Source organism: Cynocephalus volans, chromosome 16 (assembly GCF_027409185.1).
Source record: "Cynocephalus volans isolate mCynVol1 chromosome 16, mCynVol1.pri, whole genome shotgun sequence".
NCBI classification, from domain to species: domain Eukaryota; kingdom Metazoa; phylum Chordata; class Mammalia; order Dermoptera; family Cynocephalidae; genus Cynocephalus; species Cynocephalus volans.
Window position 1 is genome coordinate 4042903 of NC_084475.1, and position 24972 is coordinate 4067874.

Consider the following 24972-nt stretch of genomic DNA (forward strand, 5'->3'; position numbering starts at 1 on the left):
ATTTTGACAGGGCCGGAAAAGAAAAATTGCCCCTTTCTACTCTACATTTCATTTTTTATGTTGTTAACTCTTATCAAACTTGCATTTCAGAAAGATGACAACACTCGTAGCTTAAAAATCTTTGTTAGCTTACCACAGCTTACAGGATTAAAATCAACATTTATCAGAGTGTTGAATCATTCAGGATCTTGTGTGATTGGAAGCTTGTAGTTTCATCTGATGTCAAGAAGGGGAAACTGACACACAAACAAGTGGAGTTATAGCTCTGTGCACACAAAACTTCTCATGCTCCTCAAATCTGCCATATTTTTTATCCTCTCTCAACCTTTGCACAAGCTGTTATCTTTACCTAGAATGTCCTTCCCTCCCTGAAATATTGTAGCTCTTTTTGTAAGATTTGACTCAAATGCCCCGGTGTCCATGAAGCCTTCTTTAATTTTCTCCGGCACTAGGATCTCATATCACGTCCTCTTACAGTATCTTTAATTATATGGTAATATCCCCTGGACTCTAAACCAGAGATTAGCAAGCTTTTTCTGTAAAAGGACGCATAGTAAATCTTAGGCTTTGTGGCCATATAGTCTCTGTTGCAACCGCTTAACTCTGACATTATAGTACAAAAGCAGCTATAGATGATATGTACATGAATGAGTGTGGCTGTGCTCCAATAAAACTTTATTTACAAAAGTCCAGTGGCTGGAAATGGTATGGGGTGGGAGGGCATAGTTTATAGAACCCTGCTCTAAGCTCTTGAGGGTATAAGCTAACGCTTATTGTTGCTTTTTAAGTCACCAGAACCAGGCACAGTGTACTTGATAGGCTCTCAATAAATGTTTGTTAAAGGAAAGAATGTCAATATGTAATGGCAGAAATTGACAACCAAACTGGTTATACAAAGGTGATATAGTATTTGTTTGTTCATTTCAAAGGTGTTCAAATTAGGACAAATTTTGTTATTTATATAGATGTGTCTGAAAAAATAGATTAGATATATAAACACAATAAAACCAGAAGGAAAGAATAGATTTTAATGATTTATATCAGAAGGAAATAAATGGCTTTCTAAGGAAGAAAGTGTGAAATTAAAAATAATGTTCTTAAAGAAATTAAAGTGGATATGCAAATAAAATGGCACTATCTTATGACTCAAATTTAATATGCTGTTTTTTCTGTGTCATCTTTTATAATTTAAAAAACATTACCTTATTTGATTATCAGAAAGTGATTGGGCACCCAGCGCTCCTACTCTTGCTGATAAGAATGTATCATATCCTTCGGATGTGTGGGTTAGGGTTAGGAAAAGGTGGAGAGCCACTGAACTCAGATATTCTGCAGTTAAAAAAAGACTTCTTTTTTTTTTTTTTTCCTAGGTTGATTTGGAGTCAAATCCACAGAACCGAAGTCCTGAATCACGTCCTGGTGTTATTTATCCCAATACCAAATTTCCTCGCAAAGATAATCTCAACCCAAGACACGTAAACCTTCCTCTTCCTGCTCCCCATGCACAGTATGCAATCCCTAATCGCCATTTTCATCCACTACCCCAGCTACCAAGACCACCATTTCCCATTCCACAGCAGCATACCTTGTTAAATCAGCAGCAGAGTAATTTGCCTGAACAACCAAATCAAATGCCATCCCAGCCAAATCAGGTAGTCCAGCAGCAAAATCAGTTGCATCAGCAGACTCAGCAGCCACCTCCTCAGCTCTCTCCTGCATATCAGGCAGGACCCAACAGTGCTTTTTTTAATAATGCAGTTTCTCATCGACCACAGTCTCCCCCTGCAGAGGCTGTGATTCCTGAGCAGCAGCCCCCTCCCATGCTGCAAGAAGGCCACAGCCCTCTGAGAGCCATTGCACAGCCCGGTCCCATTCTTCCTTCGCATCTGAGTAACTTCCTTGAGGAGAACCCCCCAGGAATATCTATAGGGGAGGCTTTAGGTAAGTTCTCCTGTTACTGCTAGATGTGGAAAATTCAGAGAGGGTTTACCTAAATGACATGTACTATACAGGGTTAGTTTGGATTGATTCATTTCTTCACATAATGCCAGCAAAGATCAACCATTTAGTGTAATAATCAGAATCTAGTTCCGAATGCTATGTAATATTAAGTATCCAGTTGATGTCAGCTTACATCGTTATATAGATAAGGAAGAATCATCACCATCATCTTAACTCTGGTGTCTGGCAAATTTAGAAAACATTTATTTCTACTTAAACCAAATTGTAGCTATTTCTTTATCTTTGTGGAAAATATCTGGTTGTAAAAACTCTTGAAAAAGTTAACTTGAAACCCCAAATGCATAGAAACTTAACTGTTTCACACATGTTTTTGCAGATCGTATACATGGGAGTGTAGCTCTGGAAACGTTAAGGCAGCAGCAAGCACGGTTACAGCAGTGGAACGAACATCATGCCTATCTGAGTCAGGGCGGTATTCCATACCCTCACCACCACCACCCTCACCTCCAGCATCTTCCTCAGCCACCCATTGGGTTACAGCAGCCGCCAGCGAGGGCAGACTGGAAGCTCGCCAGCAGTGCCGAGGAGGAAGCAGAAGCAGCATACTCAAGGTATTCAGCAGACTAGAGGAGCCTCTGAAGCCCGACCTCCCACTTCGTTCTTCAATGTCGTCCCTTTAGCTTAAGTTGGACTATTGTCTCAAAGAAATCGGATGCTGGCATACTAGGCACATGCTGTAAAATTCCCTTGATTAACTCTAAAATATAGACAATCCGTTTAGAAGCAATTCATGAACAAATCTAGGCATGGATGATCTGCTGCACGTTGTAAGTTAACCTGGCCGCTTGCTTTGAGGTCTCTTCTGCAAGAGAAAAGTACCATCGCTGTGCGTGTTGTTTTTTTTTTAATTCAGCAGTATTACTTACAAATAAGAGTAAAGAATAAGAACAGAAGTAAATTAGAGGTTAAAAAGTAAAAATTATAAATTTATCATTAATCTTTTTCTAGTAGCACAGAATTCTACCTTCTTATAATTGCAGATGCTTATGAGTGTTCAATCCTAACTCTGGGCTTGCTTTTGTGGCCCATGTCATATGAACACTATGAAGTGTTTCCTAATCCTTTCTGAATAAGGTCCACCATCGTGGTGGCTTTTTATAACTTCCAGTTATCAAAGGCATGTAGAGACAAGGAGAGGTGTTTTTTAATGTGAAGGGAAAAGAAAGAAATCAGGTAATTGGGCGTATTTAGTGACTTCAGTTCAGCATCTATTGGGTGTTAATGCTTGCATTTGAGATTAATTAATGCTAAGTATTATGGTTTTGGTTGTAGAAATTATACATGTAGTTCACTAAGCTCTCTTTAATGTGACTTCTTCGGTTTTCTCCTCATATTTCATTGTCTTCATCCAGGTTTCAAGATTTAATCAGAGAACTGTCTCATCGTGATCAAAGTGAAACACGGGAACTCGCTGAAATGCCACCACCTCAATCAAGACTTTTGCAATATAGACAAATTCAGACTAGGAGCCCACCAGCAGTCCCATCTCCCCCCTCCAATACAGACCACAGTAGCAACTTTTCTAACTTTAGTGACAACAGCAGAGACGCTGAAGTAGCCAACAGCCCAGCATTTCCACAGCGCCTCCCGCCCCAGATCTTCAGCTCACCTTTCTCGTTGCCATCTGAGCACCTTGCCCCTCCTCCCTTGAAATACCTGGCACCTGATGGAGCATGGACTTTTGCTAACTTGCAACAGAATCACCTAATGGGGCCCGGTTTTCCCTATGGCCTACCTCCATTGCCTCACAGACCACCACAGAACCCTTTTGTACAAATACAAAATCACCAACATGCTATTGGTCAAGAGCCATTTCATCCGTTGTCATCCCGAACAGTGTCTTCTTCTTCGCTCCCTAGCCTAGAAGAGGTAAATGTCTTTGTTATTTTCCTTTTTGGGATTAGTTGATTGTGAAAAATATCAATATTTATTGATTTGGTAATAGGAGTGGACAGATCTTACTGAATTCAATAGTCTTAAAGATAATCCTTTTTTGGAAATTATTATTTTTCTAAGTAATAGACCTTATTTTTATAGCAGTTTTAGGTTTAAAGCGAAGTTGAGCAGAAAGTGCAGATAGTTCCTATACCCCCCAACCCCATCCCCCACCAGTTTCTCCTGTTATTGGCATGCTACGTCAGTGCGGTGCATTTGTTGCAGTTATGATCCAGTCTTGATATGTTGTTATTTTTATTTATTTTCTTACTTTAATTTGTCAGTATACAAGGTAGTTGATTTTCGTGTCCATTTATTGATATGTTATTATTAACTTGGTTTTACATGAGGGTTTCCTCTTTATGTTGTACAGTTCTATGGGTTTTGCCTGTCATACAGAATAGTTTCACTGTCCCCAAATCCTCTGCACTCCACCTGTTCATCCCTCCCTCATCCCCCCCCCCAAAACCCTGGCAACCCTGATTTTGTTTCTGTTACCTCAAATATTTATCATTTCTTTGTGTTGGGAAAATTCAAATTCACCTCTTCTAGCTAATTGGAAGTATACAATAAATTGTTGTCACTTACAGTCACCCTGTAGTGCTGTAGAACACTAGAGAACATCCCTCCTGTCTAGCTGTACTTTTGTATCCCTTAACCAACCTGTCACAATTCCCCCTTTCCCCTCCCCTTTCCAGCCTCTGGAAACTGCCATTCTTCTGTCTCCTTCTATGTGATCAACTTTCTCAGCTTCTTGGAAATTATTTTAATTTCCTCCCTCTCATTATGGTGTTTCAGATTTTGTAGAAGGTCACTTGTTGAAAGGTGAAGCTCCTTAAGGGTCCTTCATTGCTGTTTTGGAACATTTAACATCTGAGAATTCTGTTTATTCAGGCAGCTTTGTCCTTTCTAATCTGAGGAAATGGTTTTTAGTGATTCATCTTTTTACTTTGTTACATTTGTTAATTACAAATTTGTTAATTAGAGCTTTCCAAAAATGTTGGCCTTTTAAACAAGTGGCCGGTTCTAGGTGCTGTGTGCTCTTTTTGCTGTCACTCATCCTGGTGTTTTGTTAGACTTATTGATACACAGTGAGATTCTGATTCCCAAATGCCAGAATTTGTACATGTTGAATGTAAAACTGACTCTGCTAAACTAAGCATTTTAAGGTGGACTGAATTTTTATCTTAAAATACTTAGAAATTTCCAAAAGCATCTTTATGGACCTTCATTGATATGAAAAACCTAGTAATTCCAGGTTATAAAACTCTCAGAATGATGCCTTTTGGTGTAGACTATAAAAGTGGTGTCTAGCTGTTCTCATTAGACTTGAAGTGATTAAAGACAAGATTGTATAAAGCTGGTTGTGGTTATTATCTATCACAGATGTCTTCTTAAAACAGGGTGTAAACATTCCTAATTTTGATATTTGAATAATACTTTTTGATATTAGCTTCCCTTTTGCAGTTTCTAAGTGATTTCTAAAGGCTATTGGAAATAATGGATTCACATCTTTTATATTTACCTGTGTTATTAGGTGTTTTTTATTTCTTCGTATGGATTTGAGTTACTGTCTAATGTCCTTTCATTTCAGCCTGAAGGACTGCCTTTAGCAATTCTTGAAGGGCCAGGTCTGCTAAAGATATACTCTCTCAGTATTTGTTTATCTGGGAATGTCTGTTTCGCCCTAATTTTTGAAAGTTAATTTTGCCAGATCGGAATTCTGGGCTGACAGGTTTTTTTTGTTTTGTTCTGTTTTTAAATTCCTTTTAGCACTTTGAATAGAGCATCCCCCTACCTTCTGGCCTTCATGATTTCTGATGAGAAGTCAGCTGTCACTCTTATCCATGATCCTTGTGCATAATGAGCTGCTGCTTTTTTTGCTGCTTTCAAGATGCTCTCTTTATCGCGGGCTTTAACGGTTTGATTGTAATGTGTCTTGATGTGGACCTCTGAGTTTGTTCTCTTGGATTTCATGGAACTTCTTGGATGTATAATGTTTTTCATCAAGTTTGGGTTGTTTTTGGCTCTCATTTTTTCAAATACTCCTGTCCCTTTTTCTTCACTTCCTCTGGTTCTTCCATTGTGTCAAGGTTGGTGCTTAATGGTGTCCCATAGGTCTCAACTCTGTTCATTTTTCTTCATTCTTCTATTCTGTTTCTCAGACTGGCCAGTCTCAATCGACCTATCTTCAGGTTTGCTGATTCTTTCTTCTTTCTGGTCACATCTGCTATTGAACCCCTCTAATGAATTTCTCAGTTTAGTTATTGTACTTTCCAACTCCAGAATTTCTATTTGATTCTTTATTGTAATTTCTATCTCTTTATTGTATTCTCTTTTAGGTGAGACATCATACTTGTGGTTTCCTTCAGTTTTATAGACATGGTTTCTCTTAGTTCTTTTAACTTATTTAAAATGCTTGATTGAGAATCTTTATCTTCTAAGTCCAATGTTTGGGCTTCATCAAGGACAGTTTCCGGTTGCTTTTTTCATGCTTTTTTGGCTTTTTTTTTTTTTTTTTTTTTTTCACCTGTTGGCCATGCTTTCTTCTTTCTTTGCATGCCTCATAATTTTCTGTTGATAACTGGACATTCTGAATAGTATAATATGGCAATTTGGAAAATAAAATTCTGCCCTCCCCAGGGTTTGTTGTTGGTGCTGGTTGGTTGGTTGTTTAGGGACTTCTCTGAACTGATTTTTGTAAAGTCTGTATTTGTCATTTGTGGCCTCTGAAGTCTGCATTCCATTAGCTTAATGGTTAGCTAATCATTACACAGATTACCCTAAATGCCTGGAACCAAAAACATGTCAGTTTTTGCAGAGGTATGTGTATGTGTGTTTGGGCACGCCTTCAACACTCAGTGAGACAGCTTACATCTCTACCTTAACCTTCACTTCCTGCTTCCACAGAGCCTTAAGATCAGCCAGAGGTGAGAACTTAGGGCCTTTTCAGGTATTTCCTAAGCACATGCACAGCATCTGTGTGGACTTCTGGATCCCAAGGAATATGTCAGAACTTTTCAAAGCCCTTATTCCCAAAACCATCTTATTCTCCAACCTTTCCTCTCAAGCTTTTTGGTTAGTCTATTTTTTGGTCCAACTTTTATCTATTGCCTCAGGCAGCAGTGACTAAAACATTTGCCTATAAATGTTTTTGATATGGCCCCTTTAGCACTGGGTGAGTTCAGAGTTAAATGAGACTAGGCGAGTCTTTTGATTGAGCCTTTCAGAGCACCACCAGACAGGTCAAAACAAATCTTTACAATTATTTGAGAATGAGGCCCATTCTGCTCCCTCTGGTATAGTACTGGTTCTTATTTTCAAGGCTACCACTGAGCTGGAGAGCAGGGGATGACACTAGAGTAAGTTAAAATACCACAAAACTTGCTATTCTTAGGAAATTCCCTGTTTTTATTGATTAAGAGTTCCTCTGGTTGCTGCAAGCTTTTAGTTAGGTTCCCAGAAAGATGATTATGACAGCTTTTGCCAGTTTTTTCATTGCTTTTATGGAGGGATGGGCTTTGGAGTTTCTTACTCCACCATTTTCACTGAACTCACTCATGTTTTGATTTTTATCTTGCCAAATGAGTTCAAAATATGTAGGGAAAACTATGTGCCAAAATTTTTATAAGGTTTTATAAAGTTTTGTACTTTACTAAATAATACTTAATCCTGAATAATCTACTTTAATCATTGATCTCTTAAATGGTTCTTAATTTTGGAATTTAATTTCTTTATACCCTGGTGCTCTTAATATTTAGTATTTCTATTTAGCTGTGAATTTGTATGTGAATAAATATCTTCAGTTATCAGTGGGTTCTTAGAGTGAAATTACTTTTGCAAAAACATTTGGTCACTTTTATTTTGATGTATAAGATTCACAAATGATGACTAACCTTGCAGCACTGAAAAAAATCTTTGACAAGGAAAATATTTTTACCACATTTCAGATTTTGACATTTTCAGTGTATTAGGATAACTTTTGTGTGTTCAAAATGATTTTGTATGAATCATCTCACAGAATGAATGGTTTATGTGCTTGCTGTTTATTTCCAGCCTTTTAAAATCATTTTTTTTAAACATTAACAATATAGTAAAATGTCTTATTTCCCTCTCTACTGTGGATTCTTTTTTTGTGAGAACCCTTGGTAGATTAATCTCATGTGGGATGAAAACATCTAGATGTTAGCTTAACAGCTAACTTGAATGGAAATGGTTTTTCATATTCTGTTTCACTAGTTTTATCCTTCTATAGTAATTTTGATTTTCTTTTGACAAATGAAATACTTGGTCAGCATGTAAACGTAGACATTAGAGAAATTATTTGTAATTTTACTATACAAAGATAGCTACTGTAACACTTAGCCCTTCCTAGCACTCATACATATGAACGTGTGATCAGTTAATGGAGGTAGATTACCTGTTGGGGAACTTGAAAAAAATTTTTTTCCAAAATCGCTATACCCACCCATACCTTCACATCAAACCTTTCTTTCCACTATGTCAAGGCATCCCGAGTGGGATCTTCATCCTATTCTGTAACAACTGTTGCTACTTTCAATCTTTAGAGTATTCTCATTTAGATGATTAAGGCTTAACTCCATCCATGTGTTTTCCTTTCCTACCTCAAATGCAGTGAAAGCCATGGCCCTTGGCATGAAACATTTTCATGTTTTCCTTCATATAATTGTAGTTTTGAAGTTGGTTGATAGTTTGATTCTAATGCCGTTTTCTAATCATCCCCTCACACTAAGTTCCCTTCTGTGGAGCAAAGTGTTGTACAAACGTAGCTTGGAGATTATACTCTTGGCTGATTATTGATGCATTCTTCCTATGCTTACTTAGAAGTGGGTGGTGATAGCTTATAACTTGTGTTGTATAAACAAGTAGAAATATTGCTGCCTTCTCTAGTTTCTTCTCAGAGAGATTGTTAATGTCTGGTATCTAATAAATTATCTAATGCATTCAACAAAGACAGTGGACAACAGATTAATAAATTAGACCTCTATTCATTCTTAAATTATCAAAGCGAATCATTTAAATGAGATATTCTATTTTAATTAAAGTTTCCGGCACCATAGTTAATGAGACTTGGAATTTCCACTAGAGTATTTAGCTCTTCCTTGGCGATTAGCTTCGATAGCATAATTATAAATAAACTCTAATTAATTAAGTTACTGACCTTTCCCCCAGTTATTTATTTATACACATGCATGTGAAATGGCTTGATAACCTCATACATTAGAGATATATCTTACGAGGCAGTGGTGAGCAAATTAAGAATTTTTATTTAAACCGATAATTAACTGTAAAAATTAATACATGAATTTAGTAATTTAATTTTTCCTTATTTAGATTTTATATATTAATTAGCTTTTGAAATGTTAGTATTACATTGTGGTATTTAGAAAAAAATTAACAGAATTTGAAAATAAGACCATATTTTAGTAACAAAATGATTTCACAGTTCAACATGAAGAATATTTATAAAAACACAAACATTATGTGAAGTCGATACTAAACCCATAAGTAAGACTCTCTGGCAGAATAGAATGAGCCTTTAAGTAATAATAATGAAATTACTTAAAACCCGAGGACTGTAAAATTAAACCTGAGTGTCAGTAATTGTTAGGGTTGCCATGTAAAAGTAAAGGAACAGTCTGATTGGTAAGAGATGTATGTAGAAGAAATAGTCTCTTCATGAAAAAACTGAGAACGGCAAAAGCAGCAGGACATGCAAAAAGGTCAACAACTAAGAAAAGAAAGGAAGAAAAGTATAGTTTATATATTTAAACAGCCTACAGTCCTACGAGACTGAAATGGTGATGGAGAAATAAAGGGCCTTTCTGTCAGAAATATTTTTCTTTTGCAGGCTAGGGATCTTTTTCTAAAATTTTTGTTTGGGGGCCCTTGTCTTTGAACTTACTGTATAGAAATTTCCCTCTGGTGGGAGAAGGGGGATCTGAAGTTGTCCAGAATGCATTTTATTGCAGTCAGTTAGCATGCTCTATAGTTTTCTGAATTTAAGTCACATAAAGAGGCTTGGATTTGTCATCACACGTGGATTATTTTAGCAAATACATCAAATTGTTGATGATTGTTAAAGTTGCTGAGAAATTATGTTTGGACATTTTAATATGAAAAAGTTAAAATGTATTCTCATTGACAAAGGCTTTGATTTATTGAAGACTTTAAAATAAATCTTGGAACTTTGTAAACAGGGCCATAACTATCATTTATTTTAACTCCCTCTTTTGAAAAAGAAACTGAGGCACAAAGATGTTAAAGGACTTGCAACTTAATTAAAGTGGAGCTAAGATTCCTGACTTTCAGTCCTGTGCTGTTTTTGGAGAATCAGACTGCTCTTCAGATCATTATACCATGAGTAAGGTCTATTTCTGGAAAATGAGAAATGATTGCAATTACACAGAACTAGATGTAGGGGGAAAAGCAAAATTACGGTCTTCGGTACAAAGAATTAGATCTTCAGTCATACAAAATTTTTCCTTTTTTTTTTTTTTCTTCTGTTATAGAAAGAGAGATGGTTCATTTTAGAATTCTTGATTTTTTAAATCTATCCAGTACTAGGTGCTAAATGTTTGCTGAAATCATTAATTTAGAGATATCAAATATCAGAAAATTAACTATAAGCATGTAATTAATTTCTCAATATTCTATAACAGTAAAACCAAAATCCTCTGGCATTACATTTCTTTTCAAAAGCTGGAAAATTTAATTATGATAATTATGATTCTTCAGAGAAGATGCAAATAGTTATGAGTTGAAAAGTAAACTTGTGCTGTGAATTATTTTATTGCCTACTCAAACTGACATTTTCTCATTGTAAGAAGTGTCATGCTCTGTAATTGGTAACTTGACTGTTTCATATTCAAGAAGAGTAAACAAGACAGAGTCAAGGTAGCTCAAAATGTCAGAGCAGTGAATCTGACTTTTTCTCTTAGATGTAATATTGCATTTGTTCTAGTGTCTCCTCTATTACCTGTGTTTGGATGTAAGAAAATATTATTGCTTGGTGGGAAAATACTATTTGCAAATTATAAGTGCCCTTGCCCGTGAGATGCTTCAAATGGTATTTTTCTTTATTTAGACCTAAATTGATTTTAATGCACTTTGCTGCAAAGTCACATTCATTTTAGTATACCTTTCTTTTAAGAAAAACAATAACAAAGCCCATAAATAACTGTAATACAGTTTTGGAAATTAAGATAAAGTTTGCTTTTATTATTATGATTGAATTTTATGGACTTAATATATTAAAGTTGCTTTAAAAATTCTATTAAGATAATGCAATTTATTTTTAAAAGTTATTACTCTAATTTTTCCTTTGTTTGCGCTTTTGGGGTTGTACTCATGAAGTCTGTGCCCAGTCCTACTTCCTGGAGTGTTTCCCCTATGTTTTCTTTAAGGAGTTTTATTGTTTCAGGGGGTCTGTTTAGTTCTTTAATCCATTTTGAGTTGATTTTGGTATATAGTGAGTTTCATGGTATGGGTCTAGTTTCATTCTCCTGCATATGGATATCCAGTTATCCCAGCATCATCTGCTGAAGAGGCACTCTCTTCCCCAGTGTATAGACTTGGTGCCTTTGTCAAAGGTCAGATGGCTATAGGTGTACAGGTTGATTTCTGGATTCTCTATTCTATTCCATTGATCCGTGTGTCTGTTTTTATGCCAGCACCATGCTGTTTTGGTTATTATAGCTTTGTAGTATAATTTAAAGTCATGTAGTGTTTGTTATGCCTCCAGCTTTATTATTATTATTGTTATTATTTTGCTCAGAATTGCTTTGGCTATTCATGGTCTTTTGTTATTCCATATAAATATTAGGATAGTTTTTTCCATTTCTGAGCAAAATGTCATTGGAATTTTGACGGGGATTGCATTGAATTTGTATATAACTTTGGGTAGTATGGACATTTTCACAATGTTAATTTTTTTGATCTAAGAGCATGGGATATCTTTCCATCTTCTTGTGTCCTCTTTAATTTCTCTCAACAGTGGTTTGTAGTTCTCATTGTAGAGATTTTTCACATCCTTGGTTAACTTTATTCCTAAGTATTTTACTTTTTTTGGTTGCCATTGTAAATGGGCAGGCTTTCTTGATTTCTTTTTCTGCATGTTCACTATTGGAGAATAGAAATGCTACTGATTTTCATGTGTTGATTTTGTATCCTGCAACTTTGCTGAAATCATTTATCAACTCTAAGAGTTTTTTTGTAGAGGCTTTAGGCTCTTTGACATATAGGATCATGTCATCCGCAAACAGGGACAGTTTCACTTCATCTTTTCCAATCTAGATGCCCTTTATTTCCTTCTCTTCTCTGATTGCTCTGGCTAGTACTTCAAACACAGTGTTGAATAGGAGTGGTGAGAGTGGGCATCCTTGTCTAGTTCCTGTTCAGGATGATATTGGCAGTGGGCTTATCATATATGGCTTTAATTATGTTGAGATACTTTCCGTCTGTACCTAACTTGTAGAGAGTCTTTATCATGAACGAATGTTGAATTTTGTCAAATGCTTTTTCAGCGTCTGTAGAGATGATCATATGGTCTTTGTCTCTGATTTTATTGATGTTGTGTTTCACAACATCATGATTTGCATATGTTGAACCAACCTTGCATCCCTGGGATGAATCCCACTTGATCATGGTGTATAATTTTGTGTATGTGTTGCTGTATTCTGTTAGCTAGTGTTTTATTGAGGATTTTTGCATCTATATTCATCAAGGATATTGGCCTGCAGTTTTCTTTTTTTTTGTTGTATCTTTGGTTTTGGTATCAGGGTGTTGTTTGCTTCATAGAATGAGATTGGGAGAATGGCCTCTGTTTCAATCTTTTGGAATAGTTTGTAGAGAATTGGTATCAATTCCTCCTCGAAGGTTTGGTAGAATTCTGCTGTGAATCCATCTGATCCTGGGCTTTTCTTTGTTGGGAGCCTTCTGATAACAGCTTCAATCTCTTTTATTGTTATTGGTCTGTTCGGATTTTCTACATCTTCTTGGCTCAGTTTTGGTAGTTTGTGTGTGTCCAGAAATTTATCTGTTTCCTCCAAATTTTCAAATTTGTTGGCATATAGTTGTTTATAGTAGTCTCTAATGATTTCTTGTATTTCTGAGGTATCAGTTGTGATATCACCTTTTTCATTTCTAATTTTTGTTATTTGGGCCTCCTCTCTTCTTTTTTTAATTAGCCGTGCTAATGGTCTGTCAATTTTATTTATCTTTTCAAAAAACCAACTTTTTGATTTGTTGATCTTTTGTATTGTTTTTTGGATTTCTATTTCATTAAGCTCTGCTCTGATCTTAATGATTTCTTTCCGTCTGCTAACTTTGAAAAGTTATTACTTTAAAATAATATAAAAAATATGAAGAATGTCATAGTTATCTAGGCAAGAGATGATGGTGTCATGGACTATGATGTTAGCAGGGGAAATGGTGAGAAGTAAGTAAGTTCAGGAACTACTTTGTAGGTAGAACCTACAGGAATTCCTGATGGATGAGATATGCTTTGAAATGAAATAAGATTTAAAGTTGGGTTCCTCTGTCCTTCTAGACACATTTCAGTTGCCAGTAGCCCCTTGTGGCTAGGCACTGCCTTACTGAACAGCACAGATAGAGAATATCTCGGTTGTCACAGAAAGGTCTTTGGACAGCATCACTCTAGAGAAAGACTCATATTCTTCAGCTGTGTGAAATTGTCTTATTTTATTTCTTTGATAATTTTCTACCATCTCTTTTTTCTGTTTCTCACTGTCTGAAACTTCTGTTGATAAGATATTAGACCTCCCGGATTCTCTAAATCTTTTTTTCCTATCATATTTTGAAATCCTTGTATTTTTTCTTACTTTCAGAAGGATTTCCTTGATTTAATCTACAAGCCCTACTATTGCATTTTATACTTGAGCTCTTAAATTTAAAATTTTCAGGAGTTCTTTATTCTCAGAGCTTTCCTTTTTCATAACATCTTGTTTTTGTTTTATGACTGCAGTGCCTTTTCTGAGAATACCTATTAGACGATTCGTTGTTGTTTTGTTTTAGATTTTTAGTAAGAACTAAATGGATATTTTAAAAATATTTTTAAAACATTATTTTTTATTGGGCCTCCCTTTTTAAAATTTGTTTATCTGTAATCACTTTTTATTCTGGAGACCCTCCTTAAATATCAGGTAACCCTTGATTATCTGTGTCACTAAAAACCAACTTGGGAGTTTTATGTATGTTGCAGGATTTATTGCCTGGCAGGCCTTTCCTGGGGAACTTTTCCCTGCTTGAATGCCTCTGGAGCTTATTGCTTTTCCCAGATTTTTGTTTGTCTGCTTATTTTTTGTCTGTATTGGAAGTACCTGGCTGGCTGGGTTCTACTTTGTTTATAGGGAGGAGTGCGGTGTGAGACGAGCTGTTACTTGTACAGACTTTCAGTTAATCCCCCTTATTTGATCCTTTCAATCTTCCATTGTAGCTGGTGTTTTTGAGACCCAGGCCTCTATGGAATTCTGCAGGGTGGATTAATTTCCTTCTTTGGTGGTAGCTGCAACTCCATTCTTCCACCAAACAGACACTGTTTCTCCATCAAGTCTCCGTATGTTCCAGAACTTGATGGCCAGTCTCATAGTCGTGATTGTTGTATGTCTTTTTATATTCAATTGTTATTTTAGTAGAGTCTTGGGCCAGTCTACACCGTTAACTGAGGATGATGCTTTTAAAAAATATTGTTTATAATGTATCAAGTGCTTTTCAGTAGATTAAGTCGTATGAACCCATAGAGATTACTGTTGCAAACTACAGTTTATCCATCACACATCTGGCTCGTTTATATTGATTGTTTTAATCCTATAGCAATGTTCCTCTCCTCCCTGCATCCTAATGTCTTTCTTTCTAGGTAACTCTGTACCTGTTTACCAAACTATAGCACCACATTGTTTTAAACGTAATATAATAATCTTATGGGGAGCTAAATTGAAATGTTAGTAGACTGTAAGAGTGTCCTGTAGTCAAGAATTTCATCTTCTCATCTTGGGAAAATGAAATAGGCCATTGAGACTTGTTTCTAGCTCTTATTTCATTTTGAATATAATTATGAATCAGTTATTATATATTTGTATTATAAATTTCTCAATTTATTGTAGTCGTAATAATTTTTAACACCTCGTTCTATCTTTGGCCAGTGGGAATAGAAATATTAGAAATATTTTGAACTGAATGAAATTGAAAATGTAATATGTCCAAATATGTGTGATGCAGCTAAAGCAGTGCCAGATGAAATTTTATAGCACTAAATGCTTATGTTAGAAAAGAAGATCTCAGATCAACAATCTAAGCTTCCACCCTGAGAAATTAGAAAAGGAAGAGCAAAATAAAATCGAGCAGAGGGAAGGGAATAATAAAGATGAGAGCAGAAATCAATATAATTGAAAATAAAAAACAATAGCAAAAAATCAATAAAAGTCAAGATTGGTTTTTTGAAAAGATCAACATAACTGATAAACCACTAGCAAGATTGACAAAGGAAAAAAGAGAAGACACAAACTACCAATATCAGGAGTGAAAGAGGAGATATCACTACAGACCCACTAGACATTAAAATGATAATATAAAGGTAGTACTACAAACAACTCTGCAGGTAAATTCAACAACTTTGATGAAATGGACCACTTCCTTGAATGCACAAATTACAAAAACTCACCAAAGATGAAATAGATGGCCCATGAGTAGTCTTATAACAGTTAGAGAAATTGAATTTGTAGTTTAAAACCTTCCAAAAAAGAAGTCTCCAGGCCCAGATGGTTTCACTACTGAATTCCTCCAACAATGTAAAGAAGAAAAACCACCAATTTACACAATCTTAGAGAATAGAAGAGAAGGGAACACCTCTCAATTTATTCTGTATGGCTAGCATTACTCTGATATTGAAACTAGACAACAACAGTACAAAAAAGAGAAAACTACAGACGAATTTCAGTGAATATCAGTGCAAATATCCTCAACAAAACATTAGCAAATTGAATTCAGAAATATATAAAAAGAATAATACACTATGACCATGTGGGGCTTATCCCTGGAATGCAAGACTGGTGTGGTATTTGAAAATAAATCAATGTAATCCACCATACTAGTAGTCTAAACAGAAAAATCACATGATATCAGGAGACACCAAAAAATAAAAAATAAAAACCCCACCACCCATATACATTTGACAAAATGTGACATACACTCATGGTAAAAACTCTTGGCTAACTAGAAATCGTAGGGAACTTTCTGTAGAAGGAGATCTATAAAAGTCCTGCAGCTACCCTCATACTTAATCATGAGAGACTGAATGCTTCTTTCTAAGATAGGAACAAGGCAAGATGTCTCCACTCAACACTCCAACATTGTACTAGAAGTCTTAGCCAGGGCAATAAGGCAAGGAAATAATAGTCATAGGGATTGAGAAGGAAGAAATAAAACTGTCCTGTTCATAACTGCATGATTGTCAATATAGAAAAAACCCAAGAAATCTCTCAAAAAATAAACAGCAAAAAACCTATAATGTGAGTTTTGTAAGGTTACAGGTGTAAGGTCAGCACACAAAAATCAATCACATTTTTATATACTAGCAATGTACAATTGAAAATCAAAATATAAAAGCCAATACCATTTATAATAGCTCAAAGAAAAATGAGATACTTAGGTGTAAATGTAACAAAACCTGTACAGGATCTGTATGCTGAAAGCGACAAAACTCCTAAAATGTAATTTATTTGGTGTATAAATCATTTTATTCATTTGCCATCAAGATTTCTCTGCCTGTGCTCAAATTACCTTTGAGGACAGATTCTGAAGTAGCAAATCATTTTTTATGCATTTACCTTCATCTGTGTTACATGAAATAGATGTACCAGTAGACCTTTTTTATGTATATTATCTTCAATATATCTAATTTTAAAAACATTAAAACGATTTTGTTTCAGTTCTCTTTTTCTGACATAAAAGATCAGTCGTATTCATAATGTGATTTGAAATTGAATTTCATATTTCATCGACACATTCATCTCTGTCAATAGCTGTTTAGGAACTGTTATGGATATATTATACAATACTTCCTCAGATCCTGCTGTATGTGTCAACTGAGTGATTTTTTTTTTGGATTTCAGTTTGGAAGATATAAGTGATACACATTTTCTATAAAGTTTAATAGAATATTGTCTCCTCTTACATAAGCCTTTTGTTTCTTTCTAATTTTTAGTTTTCCTCATATAAGCCTGTGGTTCATATGTCTATTCATTGCAAAAAGGTGTTTGTTTATAATACTGGTTTATGTATGTTAATTATTTAAGGAAAAAGGGCTTATAAAGTTAATGCCTGAAATTCATTTATCTAGTGCTCTGTATCACCGGGAGATTTGATTATTATAACCTGCTGTTTCTGAGGCTGTGTAACTGACATTAGTTTTGTATTTTAGTATTCACACATAAAGGCTTTAGAATGGGACCCCCTGCAGATTGTGACTGGGCTAAACACTCAGGGTAGGGTAATAAAAAGAAACACTTCATTTCGACTTCAAGAGCTAATCGTCTTCATTACAAACCTTGACAAAAAAGACACTGCACAAGCCATGGTGCCTGAACATTCAGGGGTTGTCTGGGCATACAGAACATAAAGCAGTTTAGAGAGATGGGTTATTCTACTCAGTACCTTAATTTAATGACCTAGACAAAGAAATTTCAAATGTGCTGATTAAATTGTAATTGACACTAAGTTAATTAGGATGGTTAATATTCTAGAAAATCATAATCCAATTCAGAATGATTTTGTCCATTGAAAAAAATTGCCTTTAAAGCAGAGTAAAATTAAAAATGAATTTAAACATTATACTTAGAGACAGAAGATCAATAAAAATATATGTGAAAAGGATGGCAATTATGAGAAATATATATGAGAGAAGGTTAACTAGATGGCAGTATTACCTCTCACCTTCCTTATCCAGCAGCTAAGACTTTGGAAACACAGAAACTACCTGGGCACTCATAGCTTTAATAGTGGCAATTGTTTTCCTCCCACTTTTCCTACCTCTCTGCACAAGGGTAGCCAATCCAGACCCGTTCCCTTCCCTGGTTTATATGCTAGCGGTTCTATTGATTTTGACCTTATACTCTCAATACTTACACCCACGGTTTCCCCCATCTAATTGGCTGACAGTGCCTGCTGGTGCTGTTTTAGATTTCCAAAAACATCTTGCTATTACTGTGCCAATTTATCTATCTCTTTCCTTCCTTTGTAATCCAACCTTTAATTCCTGGTTTCCAATTATTGCTAACAACAATGGTAGAAGAAAGATTCCTCAGAATCATAATTGACTACAAACTGAATAGCAAATTAATTATTATTGGAGAAAAAAAGAAAACAGCAAAGAAAGCCAATCTCTGTCACTTAAGACCGAATATGTAATCTTAACTTTATATGTTATATTGAAAGAATTATGTAACAATGAACCCATGTAGATGTGTCAAAACTGTTCTAAATGCCGTGCATCCTTAACTCATTTCATTCTTATGACAGTCCCAAGAGGTGGGTACTGTGGGTGATTCATTCTATACATGAAGTTCCCAAGAGGTTAAGTCACTTGCCTGAGATGACACTGCTGGTGAGAGGCAGAGCCTGAAGTCTAACCCAGTTAGTCTGGCTCTAGAGGGAGGCTGACCCCTAACCACTATTCTACACTGCCTTGCAATTGGAGGTGACACTGGATATAGGCCCCAAGCACCAGGCAGGAACAAACTGGAGAGCACTTAGATAAAAATAAAAAATCTTTAAATGGCTGGTAAATAAATCTTGTTGGGAGGGTTAAAGGAATTTGGGTTTTGCAAATTTAGGAAGTTTAGGGAAGAGAAAATATAAGGAGTGAGTTAATTGAGTTTCAAACACATAGAAGATTTTTTTCAAGAAAGTAGTTAGTATCTTGTGTCAATTGAAGATCGACTAAAAGAAATGCTGTGAAGTCCAATCAGGAGTATTGATGTTGGATAGGAGGAATCATGTCTTGCTGTCAGATCTAAGGAAAAATAAATTGGGAGGTTGTGAAGGCTCGGGCCCAAGACATAAATCTAGAATGGATGACTCTGATCAAGATGGCTACGATTCAATTGACTTGTGACTATACTTTGTCTATTTAATTTTGAGCAGATGCAATCATTCTTATTCTTAATCTGCCATTACCTAAAATGTTAACAGAATTTCAGAACTGAAGACATCTAGTTCAACTACCATATTTTACAGACAAGAAAACAGAATCAGAAATCAGATGTGTGTTGTTATAAGATGGACTAGGTAGAAAGGGACAGAACTGAGCTTTGAACCCAGGTCTCCTGACATCATGTTCAGAACTCAGGCTGCCTTGTTTTTGGCTTGGGGCAGAGAGTAAGGAAGGGAGAGTTTCACAGTCACAGAAGATAATATTCTTGAGAATTTCTACTTGATATAGTGAGATTACTATGGACCTGAAAGGGGGAGGCGTATGGAATAAGGTGCACTGATTTATGAAATGTCCTTTTTTTTTTTATGTAGTATGAGCCCAGAGGACCTGGTCGGCCCTTGTACCAAAGAAGAATCTCATCTAGCTCAGTCCAGCCTTGTTCTGAAGAAGTAAGCACTCCACAAGATAGTCTGGCTCAGTGTAAGGAGCTTCAGGACCACAGTAACCAATCTTCTTTCAACTTTTCATCCCCGGAGTCCTGGGTAAACACCACCTCATCTACCCCCTATCAGAACATTCCGTGCAATGGATCCAGCAGGACAGCTCAGCCCAGAGAGTTAATAGGTAAGATGGTGGGTGATTTTTAAAACTCTGTAATTTTAACTCCTCAGCTCCCTGCCCCCTCAATTTACGTTATTATCTTTGCATTAAATGCCCATAGCTGGTAGGTGTGCCCCAGGCATACATATTAATTTAGAACTATATTGATTCCATTTATGGTCCATATTTGGAAACTGATCATTTCATCATTTTGACCTATGATTGAATGAAAGAAGTAATGAAACTTAAAACATATTTTTAAGTGGATGGAATTGCCTTTGCTTGGGAAATGTTTATTTTCTGTTTTTTGGTTTTTTTCTTCAGAGTTGGGAATGGGAGTTGGTTAGATCAATGTCAGTTTTCAAGGATTTGCTCCCAATAAAGTATTGGCAGTTTGCTATATGATAGAGTTTGGCCACCAGAGGGACAAGCAGAGTCTAACATTCTAAATTTATTTAGAATTCCTGTGTTTATTCTTTATATTTTGGTAAACTGAAGGCTAAAGAACAAAAAAAAAAGGCATCAAAAGGGCTAGGAATGGACAGATCACTCTACACTTGTACAGGTTGAGCATCCCTAATCCAAAAATTTGAAATCCAAAATGTTCCAATATCCAAAAGTGAGCACTGACCTCATGCTCAAAGGAAATGCTCACTGGAGGATTTTGGATTTTTGGATTAGGAAAGCTCAACCGATGTGTATTCTGCAAATATTCCAAAGTCTGAAGAAATCTGAAAACCGAAAGACTTCTGGTCCCAAGCATTTTTGATAATGATACTCGTTTGCCTGTACTATGTGGTGGAAAGTCTAAAGTCTTCTTCTTTAGCCTTGAACATGAATGCATTTTTATCTTTCTTAAGTCTAGTCTCTCTTTTTCTAACATTGAATGTAAAGAAACTATACTCTTTGAGTTCTCTAATGTCCTTCTCTTTGTAGGCTGTAGACATTGATCTTTACGAGTAAGTCCGAGATCTTCGTGTGGTCAATTTCTGCCCTGGTAGCATCAACTTTTGTGTTTGAAATTCTGTTCATCTTTAGAATGTGAATCTATTGTTTCTGTAACTGATCTGTTTTTGATCATGTGCCATATAACAGTATTTTTAGAACAATAGACATGGTAGGACAAAAACCATTTAGAAGACTTTGCTTTTGTTTCCTGGCAAGTGACATTGTCATTTTAATCTTTAAACATTCATTAATACTTAGTATGTGTAAGCTGCTGTACAGTATTTTGCCTGGTTATGTTATCATATTTGAATTTTCTGAGAAATACCTAAATTACAAATTAGTGATGATAATTTGGTTGTTTTGGTTACCTTTTGGTTGTTTTGTTTATTATAATTTATTTTAAAGATAACATCATTTTTTTCCTTTTGTTTTTTCTACCTACATTTTAGGATAGCTTTTGGCCAAAATCAATAACAGTGTGAACTGAGCTGATAAGGTAGAAAGTTCCTGAATAAATGCCCAAATCTCATGTCACCTGTGGTATCTTTTCTGTAAATATAAAATGATTATCTTCTTCATTGCTAGGAGACAAATTGTAGTATTTTTTAGTTTAATGTAACACTTAGTGACTTTGAATTAATTTTGACAATAGTTTTTTTTTAGAGAAATGTAGCTGTGGTACATAAGCCAAAAAATATCGCCACACAGGAGACTTCTTTCTGAATTTTGAGATTTATTTCTTGAGCTTGAGGAAAACTATATTATATTGGTTTGAAATTGAAAAGAGATCACTGTGTTAGACATGGATATGTTTTCTCCACAATTAAATTATAAGCTTGAGAGCAGAGACCCTGTCTTTGAACTTTTTGAACTTTGAATTTCCCATTTTGGCACTAAACACACACTTCAGGCTCTTGGTAAATGCTTGCTGAGTAAGGAGATAATGAAAACAGACTCTGTGCAGTTGAGGGGGTGGTCCAGTCGCACTGTGGTGGTGGGGGGGGGCTTCTCTAACACAGGTGTCCAGTCGCACTGTGGTGGTGGGGGGGGGGCCTCTCCAACACAGGTGTTTGAACAAAACCAATCTCGTTTCTGTTCACTTACTTTGGTGACAAAGCATACTTTATCAGACATTTTCTTTTAATAAGTGAGATGAAAATTTAAGATTAGATAGAGATGTGTATTTTGAAAAAATGTTCTTAGTTGTAAGATTAGTAAAATTAATAGTTTTAGAGAATGGTTTCTTTCATTTGGAGTATATACGATATATCTAACTAACAGAGATCTTGCATTCATGGTTAGATAAGTACACAGTCATTAGGTTAAACTGCCTCAAATATTATTTTCTAAGTATTTATTATTTAATTGAAAACATTTTAAACTCTAATTACATTGTTATGAAAATGAGAACATGGTTAAAAAAATCTTAGTAAAGTTAATAAAAATAGTAAGTTCTTGAACAGCCAATACTGTGTTTATTTTATGTATTGTGTTAGACAGTACAGGCCACTTTTATATTGAAATATTTGTTAAACTAATGTTTTTGAAAGCAATTGTTTTGTTCAAAAAACTAATGATATGTAGAGGAAAAGTGATGAATGTTCTAGAAAGTTGTTAGATGCTTTAAAGTAATTTTGAACAATTTAATGAATTTTTAAAGTTTTAAAATAGTAGTATGAAATTAGCATATTGAACAAGTTAAATTCTAAAACTAAACAAAATATTTTCACCTTAACCTTTAAATTCTCATTTTATGTTATATGGGCAAATGTGTTTCTGATGTTAAAATGCTTTGTTTAAACTTTGTTGTGTTAGGTATGATGTAGCTTCTATTGAGCCATTACCAATATGTTTTAGAGAAAATCAACCATTATAGTTTGTGTTTTAAAAAGAATTATTAGTAGAGTTTCTTATGGTGTCTATTTTTTATTTATTTTGAACTCAAGGATAGAGCAACTTCACCTAAATATCTGAAGATCAAAAGATCTAAATATCTGGTTTTCCTCTATTTGGCAGTTGTGCTCATTGCAAGAAACAAAAACCGACCCAAATTAGCTCAAGTGAAAAGAATTTTATTGGAAATAGGTACAGGAAGGCCCGTTGGATTCATGAGAGGAACTGGATAGTTTTCTGGTACATGCATGTAATCCATGTAAAGTACATAGCACAAAGTGCCTCGCCTGTAGTCAACACAGTCATGAGACATGTAATGACGTCCCACTCCATGCGTGTTGACTGTGGGCCCATAAGATTATGGTACCGTAATTTCACTGTACCTTATCTATGTTTAGATACACAAACTCTTACCATTGTATTACAGTTGCCCACAGTATTCGGTACAGTAACATACAAACATAGCCTAGGAGCGATAGGTTGTATCAGATAACCTAGGTATGTAGCAGTCTGCATGACCTAGGTTTGTGTACGCGTACTCCAGGGTGTTCGCACGACAGAATCGCCTAACGATGCATTTCTCGGAACCTGTCCCCATCATTAAGTGATGTATGACAGTACTCAGATACTAGATGTGATTATCATAACATCCCGCTCAGGGCCCTGTGGCTTCCTCTACTCCTTGCTTCTGCTTTTCTTTGTAGATTAGTCTTCTAATTGCTCCACTTCTCCATGTGTTTTTTAACTGGCTTTGGGTTGCCACAGTTCCTTGACTCCATATAATCTAGCTAAAGATCTCAATTTCTCTCTCCCCCTCCTCCCCACTACACACACACACACACACACACACACACACACACACACGCACACTCTCTATCTATCTATCTGTCTGTCTGTCTGTCTGTCTGTCTGTCTGTCTGTCTATCTCTATCTCTCTCTCTCTTCTGGGAGAAGGAATCTGGCCCAGTTTGGATCAATATGGTCCAGTGTTGTGAGTGGAACACTCTTTAAGACATGGACACAAGGAGGGAAGAGCCAGCATATCTAGCTCTCTAACAAGTGTTATATTATCTGCTTTTAGCTCCACCCAAGACTGTCAAACCCCCTGAGGATCAACTGAAGTCTGAAAACCTTGAGGTGTCCAGTTCCTTCAACTATAATGTGCTGCAGCATCTCGGCCAGTTTCCACCCCTCATGCCCAACAAGCAGATCGCAGAGTCGGCCAGCAGCAGTAGCCAGCAGAGTTCTGCGGGGAGCAGGCCCGCCATGTCTTATGCCAGCGCTCTGCGGGCCCCTCCCAAGCCCAGGCCCCCACCTGAACAGGCCAAGAAGAGTAGCGACCCTCTATCTCTGTTCCAGGAACTTAGCCTGGGGAGCTCGTCGGGCAGCAATGGCTTTTATTCTTATTTTAAATAATCACTTTTTTTCCCTCAAGGGAGAATGTTTTAATTTCTGTTTGTACCAATAGAATTAAGGTAGTTGGACTTCATCTATAGATGCACAGTTCCTTTGTTTTAATATTAAATATGTTCTCACTTAATTGCTTTGCTGCTAGACTTGCAACTAATTTTTTAAAAGTATATTCCATTATTTTGCCTTTTTGATGTGTCAGAATTTTGACAGCTTTTATGTAGAATAAAAATATTTTTAAATTTGTGTATTGTTACATATGTTTGCATCAAGCTAGCAGCTAAGAGGTTAATTGTGCAACTATAAAAAAAGAAAAAAAGTTTGTCTAAAATGTATTTAAAAAGAAAAAAAAATTGTAAGTAGCATTTACATTTATTCAATAATATTACCATATGCTGGGTTTCTGTACCAGAAATGGCCAGTTGATGTACAAATGTATGTTATTTTTGCTTAAATTCATTTAAAATTTTTTAAAATAAAGGAGCAGCATCTTCTAAATACTTTAAGTTTTATCAGCTTTTTTTTTTTTTGTGACAGGATGCTGCATTCTAAAACTTTTATAGTTTTAGACTACGTATTTTGTGCTGTTGTAATCTCCATCCACCGTAGGATAGAGTTAAAGGCATTCTTTGCAGGTGTATTTTGTATGTCACTGTTTTTTGAAATGTGAAAAAACATTGGCATACTTAATTATTTTTTAGACAAGCTACACTTGAAGCTTGTTTTTAATGTTAATTTGATAGTGTGTTTTTTTTAAACAAATCATGAAGCTGAAAAATTTTTAGGATTGTTGGTGCTTTGTAGACTTGATAACTATTTTAAAAATGCGTGAATTTAGTAAAATCTTTTTTTTTTTTCTCACTATGCATGTGTAAATGTTTGTAACCTGGCATTTTCCCTTTTTCCAGTGGTATAAAGAATTGTGCCGCTTTAAGGTTTGGTTTTTTTTTTCCCCCCTCCAGTAAAAATTTTGG

The 24972-nt window shown here is 35.6% G+C and overlaps 1 protein-coding gene across 3 annotated transcripts in view; it reads left to right on the plus strand.

Moving 5' to 3' along the window:
- Positions 1 to 24168, plus strand: part of HELZ (helicase with zinc finger) — a 140687-nt gene extending 116519 nt beyond the window's left edge. For all 3 annotated transcript variants that reach the window (XM_063080739.1, XM_063080740.1, XM_063080741.1), the window contains 5 exons: positions 1371 to 1941; positions 2339 to 2573; positions 3375 to 3891; positions 19519 to 19771; positions 23670 to 24168. In XM_063080739.1, coding sequence (XP_062936809.1) covers positions 1371 to 1941; positions 2339 to 2573; positions 3375 to 3891; positions 19519 to 19771; positions 23670 to 24004 — 1911 coding nt within the window. In that variant the 3' untranslated portion in view covers positions 24005 to 24168. The remainder of the gene's footprint in view (positions 1 to 1370; positions 1942 to 2338; positions 2574 to 3374; positions 3892 to 19518; positions 19772 to 23669) is intronic.
- Positions 24169 to 24972: the final 804 nt, after the last annotated feature.